The sequence below is a fragment of the Anabas testudineus genome, chromosome 17 (genome assembly GCF_900324465.2).
Source record: "Anabas testudineus chromosome 17, fAnaTes1.2, whole genome shotgun sequence".
Taxonomy (NCBI): Eukaryota; Metazoa; Chordata; class Actinopteri; order Anabantiformes; family Anabantidae; genus Anabas; species Anabas testudineus.
Genome location: NC_046626.1, coordinates 16561231 through 16578003, shown reverse-complemented (window position 1 = coordinate 16578003; position 16773 = coordinate 16561231). Strand labels below are relative to the sequence as shown.

Here is a 16773-nt window from a genome sequence, read left to right as displayed (position 1 = left end):
GACTGTATAAAAAATCATCACCTGTTGCACAGCACATGCAGACCGCTATGAATTGCTTTACAGAATGCGTCCTAAAAATAATACACATGCACTTCTTTTAGTAGGCACCAGATGGGTTGGGCTTCCTTGAAAGGACTACACCCACACCAAAACGAATACAATACAGTGTAATGTCTGAGGCCCAAATTAGTCATTTCAGTATAATGTTAACAGAGGAAGAAAGATATCCCATCCCCATGGACATCCCATTTTTGTAATGTGGGATTTATTTGTCCCAAATTATTTTATTGAATTATGGTGCTCAACACTAAAAACAATAGAAGCTCTAATTTTATCAAATTGCTGCTTTTCTAAAGCAAACAGCTCACCTGTTTACATGCATCAATGGATTTTTCCATATAAAGTCATAACTACTGTATCTGCACAGCTTGAACTGTATACAGTGGTGAAGAATGAGTCTAAAAATGTTTTGATGTTGTTGTTCTTTCTTAGCGTTTGCACTTTAGGAGGCAAACTTACCCTGTAACATCTTGTTTTCTTACTGGCAATTTGTAGTACAACTGAAATGAGCTATGTGAAGTGAATACAGTCGATCACAATCCTCTGTTAACATCTGACAATATTTTAACAAGTTTGTTATTTTTACAAAAAACTATTTGTTCTTCATTTCTCACAGACCACTGTTGACTGTGGCAGTAGTTAATCCGAGCACTGCTGTCTCATGTATTGGAGGAAAGAGGAGAGTGGTGGCTCAAACACAACACAAAGGGCTGGTATGAAGAAGCAGTTAGAGAAGGAACCGACACGCAGACAGATAATCAGAGACAGACCGACAGACAGGGACAGGAGGTGAGGTAGTTTAGAGGCAGGCAATGGGCACACGAAAACAAAGAGATTCAAGTTAGAGTGGGGAGAAATAAAGGAGGGAAGACAGACGCTTTCATCATAAAAGCCTGCCATGAAACAATGGTTCCCTGATGGAAAGAGGCAGCCGTAAACACGAACATCCCTGTTTGGCAGACCTGGAGGATGGGATTGGAGGAATAAAACAAAAAAAAAAAGAGGCAGAGGGAGAAAGCGAAGGAGCAGGAGGGGTAGGAGACAGCCAGGCCTTGCCAAAGCGCTACCCATGACAAGGAGCGCCACCTCGTTAAACCTGTCCCCGGGAGTCACAGGCAGATGCTCTGCTTTTTCTATGATAATGACCGACCTGTTAAGCAGCTACAGTAGCAGCGTCACGCTCCTTTGAACAACCACTGACCTCAAGGCTGTCACTCGCATTCATGCCAGTGCTGGTTCCAACTCGCCACACTCACAAGCTTCTTGGTGCACCGTGCGTTTTGCACGTCCAGAGCCTGGATATTACCTTTTATAAACTTTGCACAAAAAAGGCTGTGTGCCAATGTGGTCTGATATAATTGAGTGTTAGGCTTCTGTGCTTAGCTGCGCTGCACACGGGCATCAGATAGAGCGGCTACAGATTGATGATCACCAATTACGTCTAAAAAACACGCTCCCCAGCCTGTGCAAATTGGCATTAAGGATATGAAAGCATTACCCATTTATGCACATTTATTCACCATTTTACATTTAGGAGACCCACTGCTGTCGAGTATCAAAGCGCAGGCAGCACATGGAGTCATGAGTCAAGAGGAAGCAACTAGGGTGAGGGAGAGATAGACAGAGGAGGAAAGAGCAGCGGTTCTCTGAGGATTAGCTCATTTAGACTGCTTTGATCTGTGAGATCTTAATTGCTGGGTAGCACTGATAGAGTCCTCACAGAGACTTAGCAGCACCATCCAGGCAAGCAGGGAGGGTGGTCCTGTCCCTACCTTTTCTTCATCTCTTCTTTCTCTGGAGAAATTGTTCTTAATTCTTGTACATTAATTATATTTCCATTAATTACTACATATAACTCAGAATAGTATTATGCTCAAAATAGCAATGCTGATGATGATTTACCACGTAATGTTTACCATATTCACCATGTTTGACACATACTTCTCCCTTTCTGTATACTTTCCCGTCAGTTCTGGACCTTTTATGCAGCTCCAGTCACACGTATCTGTCCTCCATTAACCTATATACTGTACAGTAAGTCCAAAGCCAGCATTCATTGTCACTCATATCATTCACCAAGACTTACCTGCACTTACCAGTTACTTGTTCCCATTCTTCCAACCTTGTCTTGTTGATCACCTTGCTTTCGACACTAGAATTTGTTTCGAGACTTATCTGCCCCATTCTGTCAAAGGGTTCACTTTGTCAGTTCCCCACATTGAATACTGTCTGCTGCCTGTTTGGCAGAAGTTGCAGTAAACAGTATTTCCTGCCTAAATTCTGAGTGCTGTGTGTCATCTAAGGCGTTACAATCTTTGTTAATTGTGATAGCATGGTAATATTGCAATTGCTCTTAAGACCAGGGGCAATTGGGACTGATGGATTAAGCATTGGTTTTAAAAGTATTTGGTCATAAACTTTGAACCTTGAACCTGTCTTCAGGCCTGGTCTTCTTGTGGTTTTGTGATCTGGCATCCACACTGTATCACTGTGACATGTTCAACTTTTGTCAGCTAATGAACTAATTAAAGAAGTTCCCCACATTCTGTGAACCAATCAGCTGGTGGATGCTGCATTTGATAGATATCTTTATGATCCAGGATGTTCCAGGAGATTCAGGCAACAAGTGGCATCTTCCACTGTTCCCATGACAAACATCATCTTCCTTGTATCTCATCCGTGTCTGCAGGTAATGAAGGTGCTGCACATTGATGGGGATTTAATCACTAGAACTTCTGCTTTGTCAAGAACTATACATATATTTTTGAAAGAATCTCTTCACTGAAAGAAATATAAAATAAATCAGTCAGTCAATTGATCTTTCTGAGACTTCCAAGTTTTCAGGAATGAGCACCTGTAAGAATACGTATTTAAAGCTAAATAAATAATCAATGCTCCATCATGGGCACTATAGATGAGCCAAGAAGAATCACAGGTGATCTGCAGATGTTAATGAATTAGATTTTTTCTATTTGTGGGGTGTGATTTTTTTAAGATAAGCTTTTTATGTAACATGTCGGAATACAAAAAAACTAAGTAGCTGTAGTTTCATGATATTGTGAGGAGAGTGATGGTCACAAGTCAGCAGCTGCATATAAATCTTACAGATAAAGTCTTTCTGAGCGTCAGGCCCTTTAGAGAGGAACTGAGAGCTCACCATATTTGAGGGCAGCTTCAGCTTTTGCTAAATCTCTGTTTAACCCCCATATAGAGATCCAGAGAGGCTGACTGGCAAAGACTGGGGGTTAAGGAGATCATTCAGACAGATGAAGATGATGCATGGTTTCCTTCTCTCTGCCTTTTGTCTCTCTCTTTTGCACATGCTTAAACATACCCACAGACACACCATCCCTTTTCTCGCGGTACTTTATCTATTTCATGCAACCTTGTCCACCCATTTCTCTCTCTGGCTGCTGTCCAACGTCTCTGTCATCGTCTTTCATCTCTTTGACTAGGAACAGGCAGATTAAGGAAAGAAAGAGTATTAGGGAAGCCATTCTTTCTGCTTTGTGACGAGAGGGTTACTGTTAACGCAGCACAGCCCTCCCTCAGCTGGGTTTGGTCATTAGAGAGGCTGCAGAGCAGTGGGGGGAAAAGTAAGCCTGAGGGAGTGTTTACATTGCAAGAATATTGATACGGTGAGGCTCTGGTGTAGAAATGCATACTCACATTTGCCAGTGCATTTTACTTGATTTTAAAAATCCATTCAGTACAAAAGGAATAAATTAACCGAAGTGCATAAAACAGTAGAAAAAGCACATCAACCGAACAACACATTACTTAAGAGAAGAGGTTCACTGGAGGGAAATATGGCTGAAACTAGTTAAAACACAATGGCCATGACTATAAAAGATATATTGCATACACAACAGGTTCAAAGGCCTTAATCACAGTGAAACTACTGCTGAACCTGTTAAAACATGTAGCAACCAGCAGCACATTTTGAGCAGTCAAACAATGGAGAACTCATGAAGCTAAACAAAGGCTCAGACCTTACAGGGAAACCATGATATTTTGAAATAGAAATCCTAAAACCATTCCATTAATTTTGAAAAGCGTCTCAGTTGAGGCAAAAAATAAGGGGCTTGCTTTACAAACGCAATCTACGAGTAATGCTTACACGCAGACAGCAAATGGCAGCAGTGTCGCATTTCAAAATCGACTTCCTACAAATTGGAGATAAATTTGATGTTCATGTTAATGTGTCAAGTTTTACATGAATGAGCGATGAACAGGTGCCTGACAGGGTTTCTTATTTCAGTAACACAAATGTAGACACAAACATAGGCTTTTGCCTAACCTGTATGTTACCGTGTGTCTCTATTGTTCTGTTAGTTTAGCTATTATTTGAGCCGGTTCTTCATTCCTTCTCCACAAATATATCAGACACGCCTATGATTTGTGATGCAACAGCAAAGCCTTAGTTCCTGCAATGTAACATTTGTCTGAAAATGGGAAAGTGGCCTATCAAATTTCAAAAGTACAATTCAAAGAGTAGGCTTTTATTAAATATTGATGCCACACACGGTTAGCGGGGTGTTAACGTTTGAAGGAAAACAGTATCACTTAACGCCCTTGTGCTACCTTGCTCTACAGTGAACAGCTGTTACATCACCCTTGAATCATTCATTCTGAAACCAAAAAGAGTTGAGGTAAACAAACTCTTTGGAATGTAAAAGGGCTCTCTGGTTTCCACAGTGAATGATCAAAAGATGAGGGAGCTCACAGTAGTAAGTAGAGACCTATAGTTCCACTTATGCATGCACCTCGCACATGCACTTTTCAAACTTATTTGGCTTTGTAATTCCGTTTGTGCATATTCTTTTCTCTTTGATGGCTTCATGTGATCTGAAGTCTAACATGAGCACTGGGCATTTTTAGGAACAATAAAAGAATAAAATTCAGACATATTTTTCTATCATGACAGCAGAGAATGATGGTCATAAAGACTGCAATGGGAATGGCAGCCAAGACCTTACATTCTTTTACAGCTCCAAAATCACATTCTGGTGATTGCATTGCAATATCATAAATAAACTATAGTTCAAACCAGTCTAGTGATTTCAAATGTTAAAAGTAACTCCTACAAATTAAACTTAGACCAAATGTTGGACACAGTCTATACAGCCAAGAAAGCTGTAACGTTCCAACAACATTCAAAGCTCCTCAGCTGCTGCATTTTAATTTGGTGGTGTACCTGGACGGTGCGCTGTCAGCAGCATCTATGTTCCAGTTGGGTGGTATCGAAACATGATGACAGCAAAAGCAAGTCTCTCACCAGCCAATGGAGCCATCTATATTAAGACAAGGTGAGTGGGTAGGGAGGGGGTCGGGTTATCTGGGAACAGCACATGCACTTCCCAGTGGGCTGTGGGGGCAGACAGGGCTGCAGAGAGGCAAGATATGGCGTGACGCTCCCAGAATCTGTGATTTGACATCTGCTCAGTGTGAGAGTTTGTCAGAGGGCAAGAGAAGGTTTGTGAGGTCACCGTCGCCTCTTCTTAAGTCCAAGTCTCTGGCTTTTATCAAAGGGATCTGACTTGCAGGCCGCAGAGAGTGAATGAGCAGCGTGGAGCTCGGTGGAGGTGGTCAGCTTCGAACAGGTGTCATTCAACAAGCAAAAATCAATCCTCCTCTTCCACGTAGGTAGAAGGAAACCAACCCACCTAAGATGCAACAAACACAATTTAGATACCAGCACTGAACCAAGCAAGTAATTGACTGCAGTGTATTTATATGTTTTTTATTTCCTCCCCCATTACTCATACATTTGTAATTTCCCTTAATGGGAGTGAAGGTGACACAAAAACACAGAGTTTACAGAATCCCAGAGCAAACCTACCCTGCCGTCAACCTCTCCTTTCCACCATCCACTGGATATCTTGGTGTAGATTCTGATAATGTCTCCCTGCAGCAGTGAAAGCTCCCGCGTGTCTCTGGAGCAGAAGTCATAGCGTGCTACGGCAACTCCCACTACCCTGGGAGAAAACACTGAGATAGAGAGTTCTTTTAATGCAGGACATCCACACTACATTTAATGCATATTCAAGTATATTCTCAGACATTTAGAGTCACTGGTCCACAGAAAATCTTTCACCTTTTATACAAAAAATTGATCAGAATCTAATCTAAGAGCCTCGTAGCTCAACCCAAAACTTCTGACAACTTGTAATGCTCACCAACTCTGAAGAAGAAAAAACCCATTTCCATTCTGAACAATCCATCTATTTGAAGTTTGGAGAACTGTGTCAGCCTCTTGAAGCCACTTCTTTCTCTGCATTCAGAAATCCTTGGCTTTCTGAATGTTACTCTCAACTCCTTAGGTTTATCACATTGAGTACATTTCCAAGGGCTAGAATGGTTGGTGGTTAACATTTGAACTTCATACTGAACTGAATTTATTCTTCAATTCTGATAAAACTTTGACAAGAAAAATGTTAACACAAGGTCGCCTCCAATTACTGCAGGTTTGGACCATGTTTTCTTTTGTCGCCCTCCTGCTTCTAGGGTTGAGATTGAACTTTCACACTTACACCATTAAGTATTATCAAATTTTTGTGACTCCCATTCCTCCTTTACATGGTGGTAATGTTATAGTTTTCAGATTTATTTGGGGTTTTGATGGTTTTACAAGGTTTTATCCATTGTACAATGTCTGTCTTGGTAGAATATAAAGGCAGCAAAGAGTCTTTATTCATGGACCCGAGTAATACCAAGAGTAAAAGACAACACCACAGAGAAAAAAAACAGATTCACAAATAATACTTATGTACTGCTGCCAGATTTAACAGTGCCAAGCACACAGTAAAGATGAGAGGCTATGGATTATCATGATCACATGCCAACATGTTCAGCTCTACTCATGGATTGCAGGGGCACTCATCAGCTCATACAGTACATGATTATTCCTACACATGCAGGCCAGGGCTCATATCTCATGCTAACACAGGTATACATGAGCTTGTTTACATTATCTGCAGAAAAGTCAGATGACAAAACTGGAAGATATGCTGGATGAAATGAATAAATATTCTTCCTCATGCACACACAGGCATATATCGTACCAACACAGATGCTGCTGCACATATATGGATGCATATATACACACACTAAATATACACTCATGCACACAGAGAAAGACAAACACAGCTGTCAGAAATTCACAATATCCCCAATTTTATTGCAGGAGAGTGAATTTTTCCCCCTTTCCCCACAGAGAAACAGACCGCACTATATGATGTGAAAGGGGCATCATTAATTGCATTATTTAATAAAAATAGAAAAAAGAAAACAGGGTGTCTTTGGAAATTTAAATTAATGTAGGCATACAGCAAGGGAGAGACAAACAGAGTAGAAAAGCTGTACCTGTACCTGACCAGAAAGGCGAGGAAGAAGGAGGAACAAAGCTGCAGCCGCCAGGAGGAACTACAGAGAAACGAAGCGAGGGATGGGGGAGGGGCGTGCAGGCCGTAGTGGGAGCAAAGAGAGAACATAAGCAAAGTAAACACAAGTTTGACAGAAAGAGAGAGTGAGAGAAGCTAAAAGAGAGAGAAAGACAGAGAGAGAGAGAGAGAAAGTTGTCAAAGTCAAAGAACAAGCAAAAAGCAAGGACGGGTGGGAGAGAAGAGGGAGAGAGGAGGGCAGAGCTGTGACAACATTAGATAAATTGTCACTTCATCTGATGCAGTTTTACATTATATTTAATTATGTAGCAGAGGTGGATGTCAGAAAGTCCACGCTGTGTTGTAGTTTTTGGTATTTTTGGACTGAGTTTTCCATAGTTTGAGCAGGGAAACCTTAATGCTACAGCATGCGATGATATATCAGATAACTTTGTACTTCCAACTTTGTTGAAAGAGTTTGGAGGAGGCCAACGTAAAGCACATAGATGGCACCAGGATGAGGCCATAACACTGTTTTAAATTACAATAACCCCACCTGTCTCATTTCCTCTATTTTTGCAACTTTTTCACCAATTCCTCCGACAACTATCATAGCAACTAGTAACAGACTGGAATCAACTGAGCAAGTTTGTTTTGCTCTAGTCACATCAGGTGTATTTAATTTACAGTTTGGTTTTTATTAATTGAACCAGCAGCATGATAAAATGCATTATTTAAAATGAGAGAGTGGAGGCAGGGGTTAAGAGAGGTGGAGGGGACAAAGTGACAGGGGACAGTCGGCACTCCAGTGGACTAACAGTAGTAAATTCACAACCAGCCGTTAAACATCAACTAAATGAAAAGTCAACCACATCCGACACCTCTGAAATGAACTGGAACAGGAGTTTTTTTTTTTTCTTTTCAATGACACAATCAACAGTCTAGTATAAAATCCATCCACCTTGGCCACGTAGAATAACTTCTACAACCTTCCCCAGGTCAGCCTGCATAATGATGAGCACTAAACAACCTTCTGAGCTTCAAACCAAGTGAGCCAGAACAGCAGCATGGGGGTAAGTATATGTCTGGGCACAGCATGGCGTCCTGACAAGTCAGCGGCTGGGATTCCACGAGGCAGAGCCAACAACTGCTGCTTCCACACGAAATCCCATCTGAGCCAACAGACCCTCACACTGCGAAAACCACCTCCTGTCAACATAACAATATGGTTCCGTGCCTTCTTCTTCTCCCCCACAGGGATAAGTAAATGACCAGAGCAATATGTGACAAGTGTTTGACCAGAGAGCACACAAACAAGTATACATGTACAGTACCTGCAGATAGATCATACAGCACATGCAAACACATCTGTATATACAGAACTCATACATGTACCGAACATACATTGTGTCATGAAGCAGTGATAGGATTTTTACAATTTAAACTTACAAAACCATCTACTTGAAAGACAATAAAATATATTTCTAGCATTCACAAACATACACAGACAAAAAGCACTCAGTCAAACTTAATTAAAGATGCTGGCTGGGGTTTTTACAAACAAATTACTCCAGAGTTTTGATGGCTTTTCTGCATCTTGTGATTGTTTGCTCAGCCTTGCATTCTGTTTTCTTTGCTATGAGGTGTCTGTTTTGAGATTCAAACCATTTTGTGACGTTCTTTTTTTTTTTTTTTTTTTTTTTTTTGGCATGACATCTGTCTTTCCACAGAGGCTGTTTACCAGACAGAGAACGCCGTGCCCACACTAAGTCTGTCTATGGGGGTGGACGACTTAAGGCAATAATAATCTATCTCAGAATGCACTGAGGCAACGGCGGGTCTGTCAAGGCTTTCTCACAGAAGGAAGCGTTGTGAATGGCAGCAATGCACAAGCACACCTCTTGCAGAGCTGCTTTGAAGCCTGATGCGTTGGGAGACCGATGCTGCCAAAAGAGGCAGAGGGACAAGGATGTAGCGGAATTTTACATCCGAACAGACACAAAGGGCTAACTTTGACTTTGTTCCAGCATTCATCTGCTTGCCTCGGCTGCTGTTGCAGCGGCTGTGGTTGTTTACACCTCTCTTTAAGTTAAGACAGTTTACCTCCAGCTGCTTCCTGCTCTTTTACATCAGATCATATTTGCAAACTTTTCCCAGTTTTGTGGAAACAGCCACAGTCCTTCAGTTGGACCAGGGGTATCCCTCAGGTGTGTGTATGTGTGTGTGTGTGTGTTTCAGCAGGCGGCTGTCACAGAGTTTTCTCCACTGCCAGACCAAGTGAAATGTCATGTCCTGTCAGGAAAATTGTGAAGCCACCTTAGAGCTGAGCAGTGTGCAGAGTGTGACGTTTGGAGTAGCTGGCTCCTGGTGCTTGCCTGGGGCGCTGGGCCCTAACTGGGACCTCTCTGCTAAGCCTGGTGAGCTGCCGAGGCTTTTTTCTATTTCTTTCACTCACTGTCTCTAGTTCTCTCTTTTGTGCTTTGCTCTTCCTTTATCTCTCGTACTGCATGCCTTCCCTTTGTACTTTGGATCTCACTTTTAGCACGTTTACACCTGATACTACCATGCTTTCTGAATACGGATATCCTATTCACTAACATTAGGCAGTTAGCTGTGTTTAGAGAGAAGAACGGATAGTCTGGCTGTGTCTGAAGGTGAAAAATCACCTATCAGCTTATCTAAAGCTTACTAATTAACAAGAATAGTTTATTGAATCCACACAAAAGCCTTAGCGTGCAAAATGTGTGCTGTTTTAAATGGTTTATGTGCAGGACTGCAGCAACTGCACATCACAACACAACAACATGAACCATAAAACTACAAATTCATGTTTTTGAATGAGACACATATAAGACATGTTAATTAGAAAGTTTTAGATATACAGAACCAAAGTAGCTTTTCCCCTCATGTTTCCAGTCTTTTTTCTAAACCAAGCTGGTTAAATTACTTTTATTTCGTGTACATATGTTAGAAATTTATCAGTCTCTTTATTTAAACAAAGAATAAATCATACAGCATCTTTTTCTGCTATAACCCCACATTTGTCTCTTTCTCTCCTAATTTCTCCTCCTTGCCAAACCTTCTTGGCCATTTTTACCTCTTCCAGTCTTTCTTTGCCTTTTGGTTTTCCCTTCCTTACGTCAATAACCTCTTTATCTCATTACATCCTCACACTGGCACATACACTCATTTCCCAACCAGTCACTTCTTCTAATCTCCTTCTTCTCTTTTCCACTTTCCTTTTCTCCTTTCCTTACTTCCTCACAACGAATGAACCTCTACTTCTGTCTCTAAAGACCAGTCATAATAGAGGGATTGGATTTGGACTGAAACACAAGAGCGCATGTGTTCATTCAAGTTGAAAACAAACATGCTGCTTTGTACAGCTCACTCTCGAATTTATATTTTTATGTTTGACATCTTATATTACCGAGCTAAACAGCGGGAAGCACTAGGTCTTATTTGATAAAACTATGTAAATGACAAAAGAGGATCAATCAAGCAAAACTGAAGAGACGTGTCCCCCTCTGAAGAAAACCACTTTTCTTCCTTGTAACGTTCCACAGTGAATCGTGTTATCTCATTACGCTGCGCTAATATACTTCTAAATATTACCAGCATGTCTCACACATCAAAGTCAGGGCTGCCTCTAGTATTAAGGCACAGTTTGGAGTGTCTAATAACTAAGCAAATGCTCTGTCTGCATGATTTTGTAATGTAACTGAGGGCATGCAATACATAACAAAATATAGTAACTTAGCTGCTGTGATTCTGTCCTCAGCTTGACCTGGAAAATCTAAGTTTCCACAGATTGTTTTAGCAATAGAGGGTTTATGAGCAGGTCTAACCTTCCCAGGGAAAACGACTCGCCTTACTTTAACTGAAGTGGACTGCTGTAGCAAATGCCCATGCCTCTGGTTCTCCAAACAGGTCAAAACAAATGCTCAGAATAGCTTTCAACTAGAACCGGATGAAGATCTGATCTGAACTGATAGCATTTTCACCAGTCAGACAGGTGAACGCGAATGTTTGTGAAGACTCACCACTGCCAGCCCTGGTAATGGCCCTGGGCATGTTTCCATTGGACAGTTCCCTATAGGGGACCTGCAGAGTGGTGTCAAGACTGCTGAAACCCTCCTTCAGAGAGTGCTGCTTGTAGTATTCCACCAAGTCCTGTGTAAAACAACCACAATAAAACAAAAAAATACCCTTAACATCAGTAGGTCAGAGTAAATCTAGATGGTATTGTGTACAAACGTATAGAAATGAAAGCAAAGACATGTATGGAGGCTGGTTAGGGAGAAGCTGTCTGTTTGAACTAACCACAAGGTATCTTTCCATCTGCACATTTCAATTATATAGTAGCTGCTGCCATAGGATACCACTTGCCTTTGTGGTTTTGTTAGTGTGTGCACAAATATTAAAATAAACCACCAGTAGACACATTTTTATTACCATTAATGCACAAAACTAAACGGGAATTTTAATTTTAATATAGTGGTTCATCTCAAAATAGTCTTTTAAAGTAATGTCATGTCAAAATGATTCTCCTCATTAATGCTACAGCAGTTTATAGGGCAAGGAAAAACCAAACAATGTTAATTTTTTACCAGCACAGTCTTGAACAGTCGACTCTCAGCGATGTAAAAGCAGCCATCCTTGGTGAGAATTTTAATGTGCTTGACTTTATCGTTGAACCTGTGGAGGATGAATAAGACATGGGCTGCTAATCAACTATACATGCTTCCACATCAGTCCAGTCTCTATGGTGAACCATCACGAAGGTCTGTCTGCGCTGACTGTCAGTTACCATGCTGAGCCCAGCAACATTGTTTGACAAGGACACCTTGGGTTTTTCCCTGCTGTGGAAATCAAATCTAATTCACTCAGACCACATAATAAAAAAGTTAGAACAACTCATCCTGTATATTACTTGTTTCCGATGCTTCTGTCAGCCCTTCATCACAGGTAATGCCTGGTGACATGAGCTGCGAGCAGTTATATCAAACTGTTTATTTTAGTTTCATATGAAATGTTTTAGCGGCATTAAAAACCTAAAGCATTCGGTATTAAACCAGAACAAGAAATGGCAATAAATCCTAAAAAACATAAAACAATTCATGTTTCAACAGCAGACATTGGCATGACATTTAGGAAGAAAGCAGTCAAAAAGCATCAGGACTGTGGAACCAGTAAAGCTAATTTAAGCTTATTAATTACTACTGTGTCAAGATGTCAGGGTTTAATGTCCATCAACACTGCACCAAAAGTTAAACAGAATATGTGGACTGATTCTACTAAATTGTGATGTTTCAATGGAAAGAGTAGATAACATGCTAGAGCTGATTATATAATTAGGTGATTAAGTACTCATTAAATGTGTTGAAAGGTATACACACACTGTGCTGCACGTACAGTAGCCTATACAGTACTGTACACGCAAGCGAAGATGTGCTGTCAAGTCATTTGCTGTATATTGCATGTCTCCCACATGGTGATGTGCAAGTTACACTGGAGATGGAGCTGCACTGTATATTTCCCCGTACCGTATAGAATGGACTAGAAGAACATGCATTATGAATAATTGGAGAGTGATACATTATTGATGTCTGTTGAGTTATACTGTGCATAGTAGCCCTGTGTGGTGAAGCCTGACACTTTTTTTTTTCCTCCCCCTACAGGCTACCATGGCTGCTCATGGGCATAAACACATAAATATCATTCAACACATACAAAAACTGACCAGTTCCAGCTGATTAGCAGCAGATCTCTGTACATAGCTCCATTATCTCAAACAGTCATCCTGATAATGATCTTAAGCAGTTAGACAGGCAATTAGGAGCGGCGTGTTCAGACACTGGCCCCGCGCATCAAAGCTTTAGGAGTCCACAAAACCAAATGGGCTGGAATGGTGCATCACTGGCTAAACAGTCCTAACAGCCACACATGGCTTCAGAGCGCACTCTCAATGGTTATAATCTCTTGTCATCATGCCAGGTCATGAGGACTCAATAGTCCTTTCTCTTTTTCGTTTCTTTTTTTTAAAGCCGAACATGCTTTGATGTAGCCTGAAAGACATTTGCTTGTTAAATGGACAGCGTTGCATTTCAAAAAGCCGAACTTGCACATAAAGCAGACATTTATTGAGGCCTAAAGGAATGGGTGTTTTATCTACAATTCAAGTGGGTTACTAGTCGTCTTTTCAAACACATCTCCGAGATTGAGAGCAGCAAATAATACGATGCAAAGTTATCAGGCACTCCTTCAACAGAACAAATGAGTGGAGGACACAGGCATTAGATAAAAGCATCATCTGATTCCACCACCTCCCCACGCTGCTTTCAGTTGCGTTTTATTTAGTCAATCAACAGGGTGAACTAAAATTAATTGCAATTGTGTTTGGGTGTGATGTAAGGTTCAAACAAAACGTGTGTCCACTGATACAGGAAGGCCAGATAAGAGCTCCTTCACTGAAAATGTAATTTCTCACTTATCTCTAATGTTTAGCCATGTGAAGGGTTCTCGTTTTCTTTTCCTGGGTTAAAAGATTTTAATCTTTTATAGATATACCTCTGTATATTTAGGCTCTCAGTTTTTTGTTTGATGGTCAGAGCATTGAAATAAGACAAAGAAAGACAGTGTCCCTGCTGGACTTTAATCAGACGTCTATGTCAACTGTTGTTTTTATTTATTTTTATTTTTTCAGCACTAAAAATATTGTATGAAATGAAAACTGTTCACAGCATCATGTGGGAATTATCTGAAGTAAATAGGTTGAAATTATTGACATGACAACCTTATCTGATCAAACTCACTCCCTTCAGTTAGTAACTTCCTGAGTAGCCAGGGATTCCTGAATCCACTCATTTTGTAGATGCGGTGTCAAGGTTTTCTTTTTTTGGTTGTGTGGGAGGTGCTGCATATGGAAATACGTCATCATTTATAATGTGTTGAATCGCTTTTATCGAGCGGCATTTGATTATGAAGTTCTCCTTTTTCTTATTTTCCTGCTTTCGTTCATTGTTGTAATTTTCATGAAGGAACCCTTTAAACTAGGCTCTGTCCACTAAAATCTGCGTTAACGGCATCAAATGTGACTCATCAGACCGGGCAAACCTCCATTCATCAGTTAGAAGCGCTCATGATTATATAGCGGCGATAACTTCTTGTTCCTCACTGACATGAGTGGAGCACAGTGTGATCTCCTTCTGTTGCGGCCCTTCCACTTCAACATTTGATGAGCTGTTTGTTCTCACATATAACACCATTGTTGCACTGAGCTGTTATTTGCATGTGGGCATTTTGTTTGCTTGAATGATTCTTGCCACTCGCCTCTCACAATAAGGTGTTTTTTGCCCACAAGACTGCTGCTGACTGAACGTGTTTATTCTACCATGCTTAGTAAAGTGAGGTATAGAAATAAATGGAAAACAAGCCAAACAATCACATCGCTTACTTTATACTGATGGCATATTCAGTGCACTCTTTACTCCTGTGTCGAACCAGATAGGTGCTGTTTCCTCGGTCCAGGAGCTGCAACTCAGCCTGGTATCTCTCCATAGGTCCTGCAAACCTGAACCAACCATGAACAACTACTGCACTTACACTGCAATCAATCATCGTGAACATGTGCATGAGAGCAAAAGAGAGTAAGAATGACTTGTGATGATTGGTAACGTCTAAAAAATCTATAGTCATTGGTTTTCTTACCAGAGCTGGGCAGAGTAATCAACAGGTTTTGGTACCTTGGCATAGAAAAGAAACGGTGGTTATTCTGTGTTTTAAATGCAGTCAATACAGAGGAGTGGATGTTATTTGTGGTAATGTGATATTCAAGTCATATTGAATAGATTAAATCAGTGTACTGTACAGCAAAAAGTAAAAAGCACTAGATTCCTTCAGATATCTCCATCAATAGCAGCCATTATCCACTGAATGCATTGTAATCACACTGAATGTCTTATTGATTACTTACACACGGGCACGGCCTCACAGCATCACTTGGAAAGAAGCCAATCTTGCTCGTTGCCAGAATTTTGCCCTGCAATGGCAACCGGCTGTTAATCGCATTATATTTGTCTGGGAGCAACTACACCTCACTCTCACTCTCTCGCTTTCCTCTTCCCCTCCCACACCCGCTTCAATAAATCCTCAGCAATTAGCACACAACAAGCAGTGCATCTAATTTGCAGCCCAAGTTAATTATGGTTCAAACTCTGCCGGCAGTTAGATTTGTACTGCATCAAAACAAGAGCCTTGTTTAACACTAAATAATGGATCTTATTCTGTTCTTTGAATATCCAAACAGCGTGAGCTCTCTGTTTTCCACTAAAGACTAACAATTGCATTTTAGCGAACCCGCCTCAAGCAAATACAAGCTTTATATAAAAATCATTAATTCCTTCAACAAACATAGTGTAAAGACTTGGTAAAACAAATGACTTATTTTATTTAGATTTGCTGCTACATGGATAGTTCCATGTACTTTCTAGCTCTTTGTCGTGTCTTGCACATTGACATTTGCCTCAAGATCATTTAAGTATCCAGTTGTGAGTTCGAGGTCAATTTGAAGTCCATTGAGTCATTCTGAGATGACAGTGAGTGTTGAGTGCATGCGGAGCTCTTCATTCAGCTTCCTGCCCCGTTCATGCTTTCTTCCTCGCTGGTCTTTATTAGAGTATGAAATGCTTTTTGGGGCCGTGCACACTCATGCAGTAACTAGATTGGAAAGCGAATCTTTACCCATCTCTATGATTCATTCTGTGTAATAAACATTTCATCAAAGGTTTTTGCAGAGCCTCTCTCTATTTGTTATGCCTTTGATAAGCGTATGATAAAGATTAAACTTATTACTCTGTTGGCATAAACAGGCAGCAGCCAAAGGATCAAATGAAATTACAGTGATTGATTGTATTGTTCTGCCAGTGGGATGGGCGATAATTGCCTTCTGGGTAACAGGGGATATGAATTCTCAGTGTTCTGTAATTCCATCCTCTGGCACCACTGGGGATGCTGAAGATTAAAGGTACCCTGTGGAGCTTTTCGTTTTGTTTAGCTCTGGAGCTTTTGTTTAGATTTAGAGTTCCTACTCAAAACGCATTATGTGTGACTGTAAGAGCTAAGAAACTTGCAAATCTTTGTTTAAATGCTTTGAAACTTGCTGGTTTGGAGGCGATGTGCAGGTGCAGCCTTCCACCTGTGATATAACTAGAGTTGCACTGCCCTACAAAGGCTGACTTTATTGTTTTTACCGTGTTACAGATTAGGCTGCAGAAATGAATAATCTCCGTGAAAACAGAACAGAACACTTGCAGTAGCAAAACATAAGTGA

At 40.8% G+C, this 16773-nt stretch overlaps 1 protein-coding gene across 2 annotated transcripts in view; it reads right to left on the bottom strand.

The window, feature by feature from the left end:
- Positions 1-3710: 3710 nt before the first annotated feature.
- LOC113171721 (guanine nucleotide exchange factor VAV3-like) overlaps positions 3711-16773 on the bottom strand; it is a 42071-nt gene continuing 29008 nt past the window's right edge. For both annotated transcript variants that reach the window (XM_026374315.1, XM_026374316.1), the window contains exons 21-27: positions 15418-15483; positions 15153-15187; positions 14899-15015; positions 12053-12140; positions 11486-11615; positions 5903-6051; positions 3711-5726 (exon numbers count right to left, since the gene is read on the bottom strand). In XM_026374315.1, coding sequence (XP_026230100.1) covers positions 5685-5726; positions 5903-6051; positions 11486-11615; positions 12053-12140; positions 14899-15015; positions 15153-15187; positions 15418-15483 — 627 coding nt within the window. In that variant the 3' untranslated portion in view covers positions 3711-5684. The remainder of the gene's footprint in view (positions 5727-5902; positions 6052-11485; positions 11616-12052; positions 12141-14898; positions 15016-15152; positions 15188-15417; positions 15484-16773) is intronic.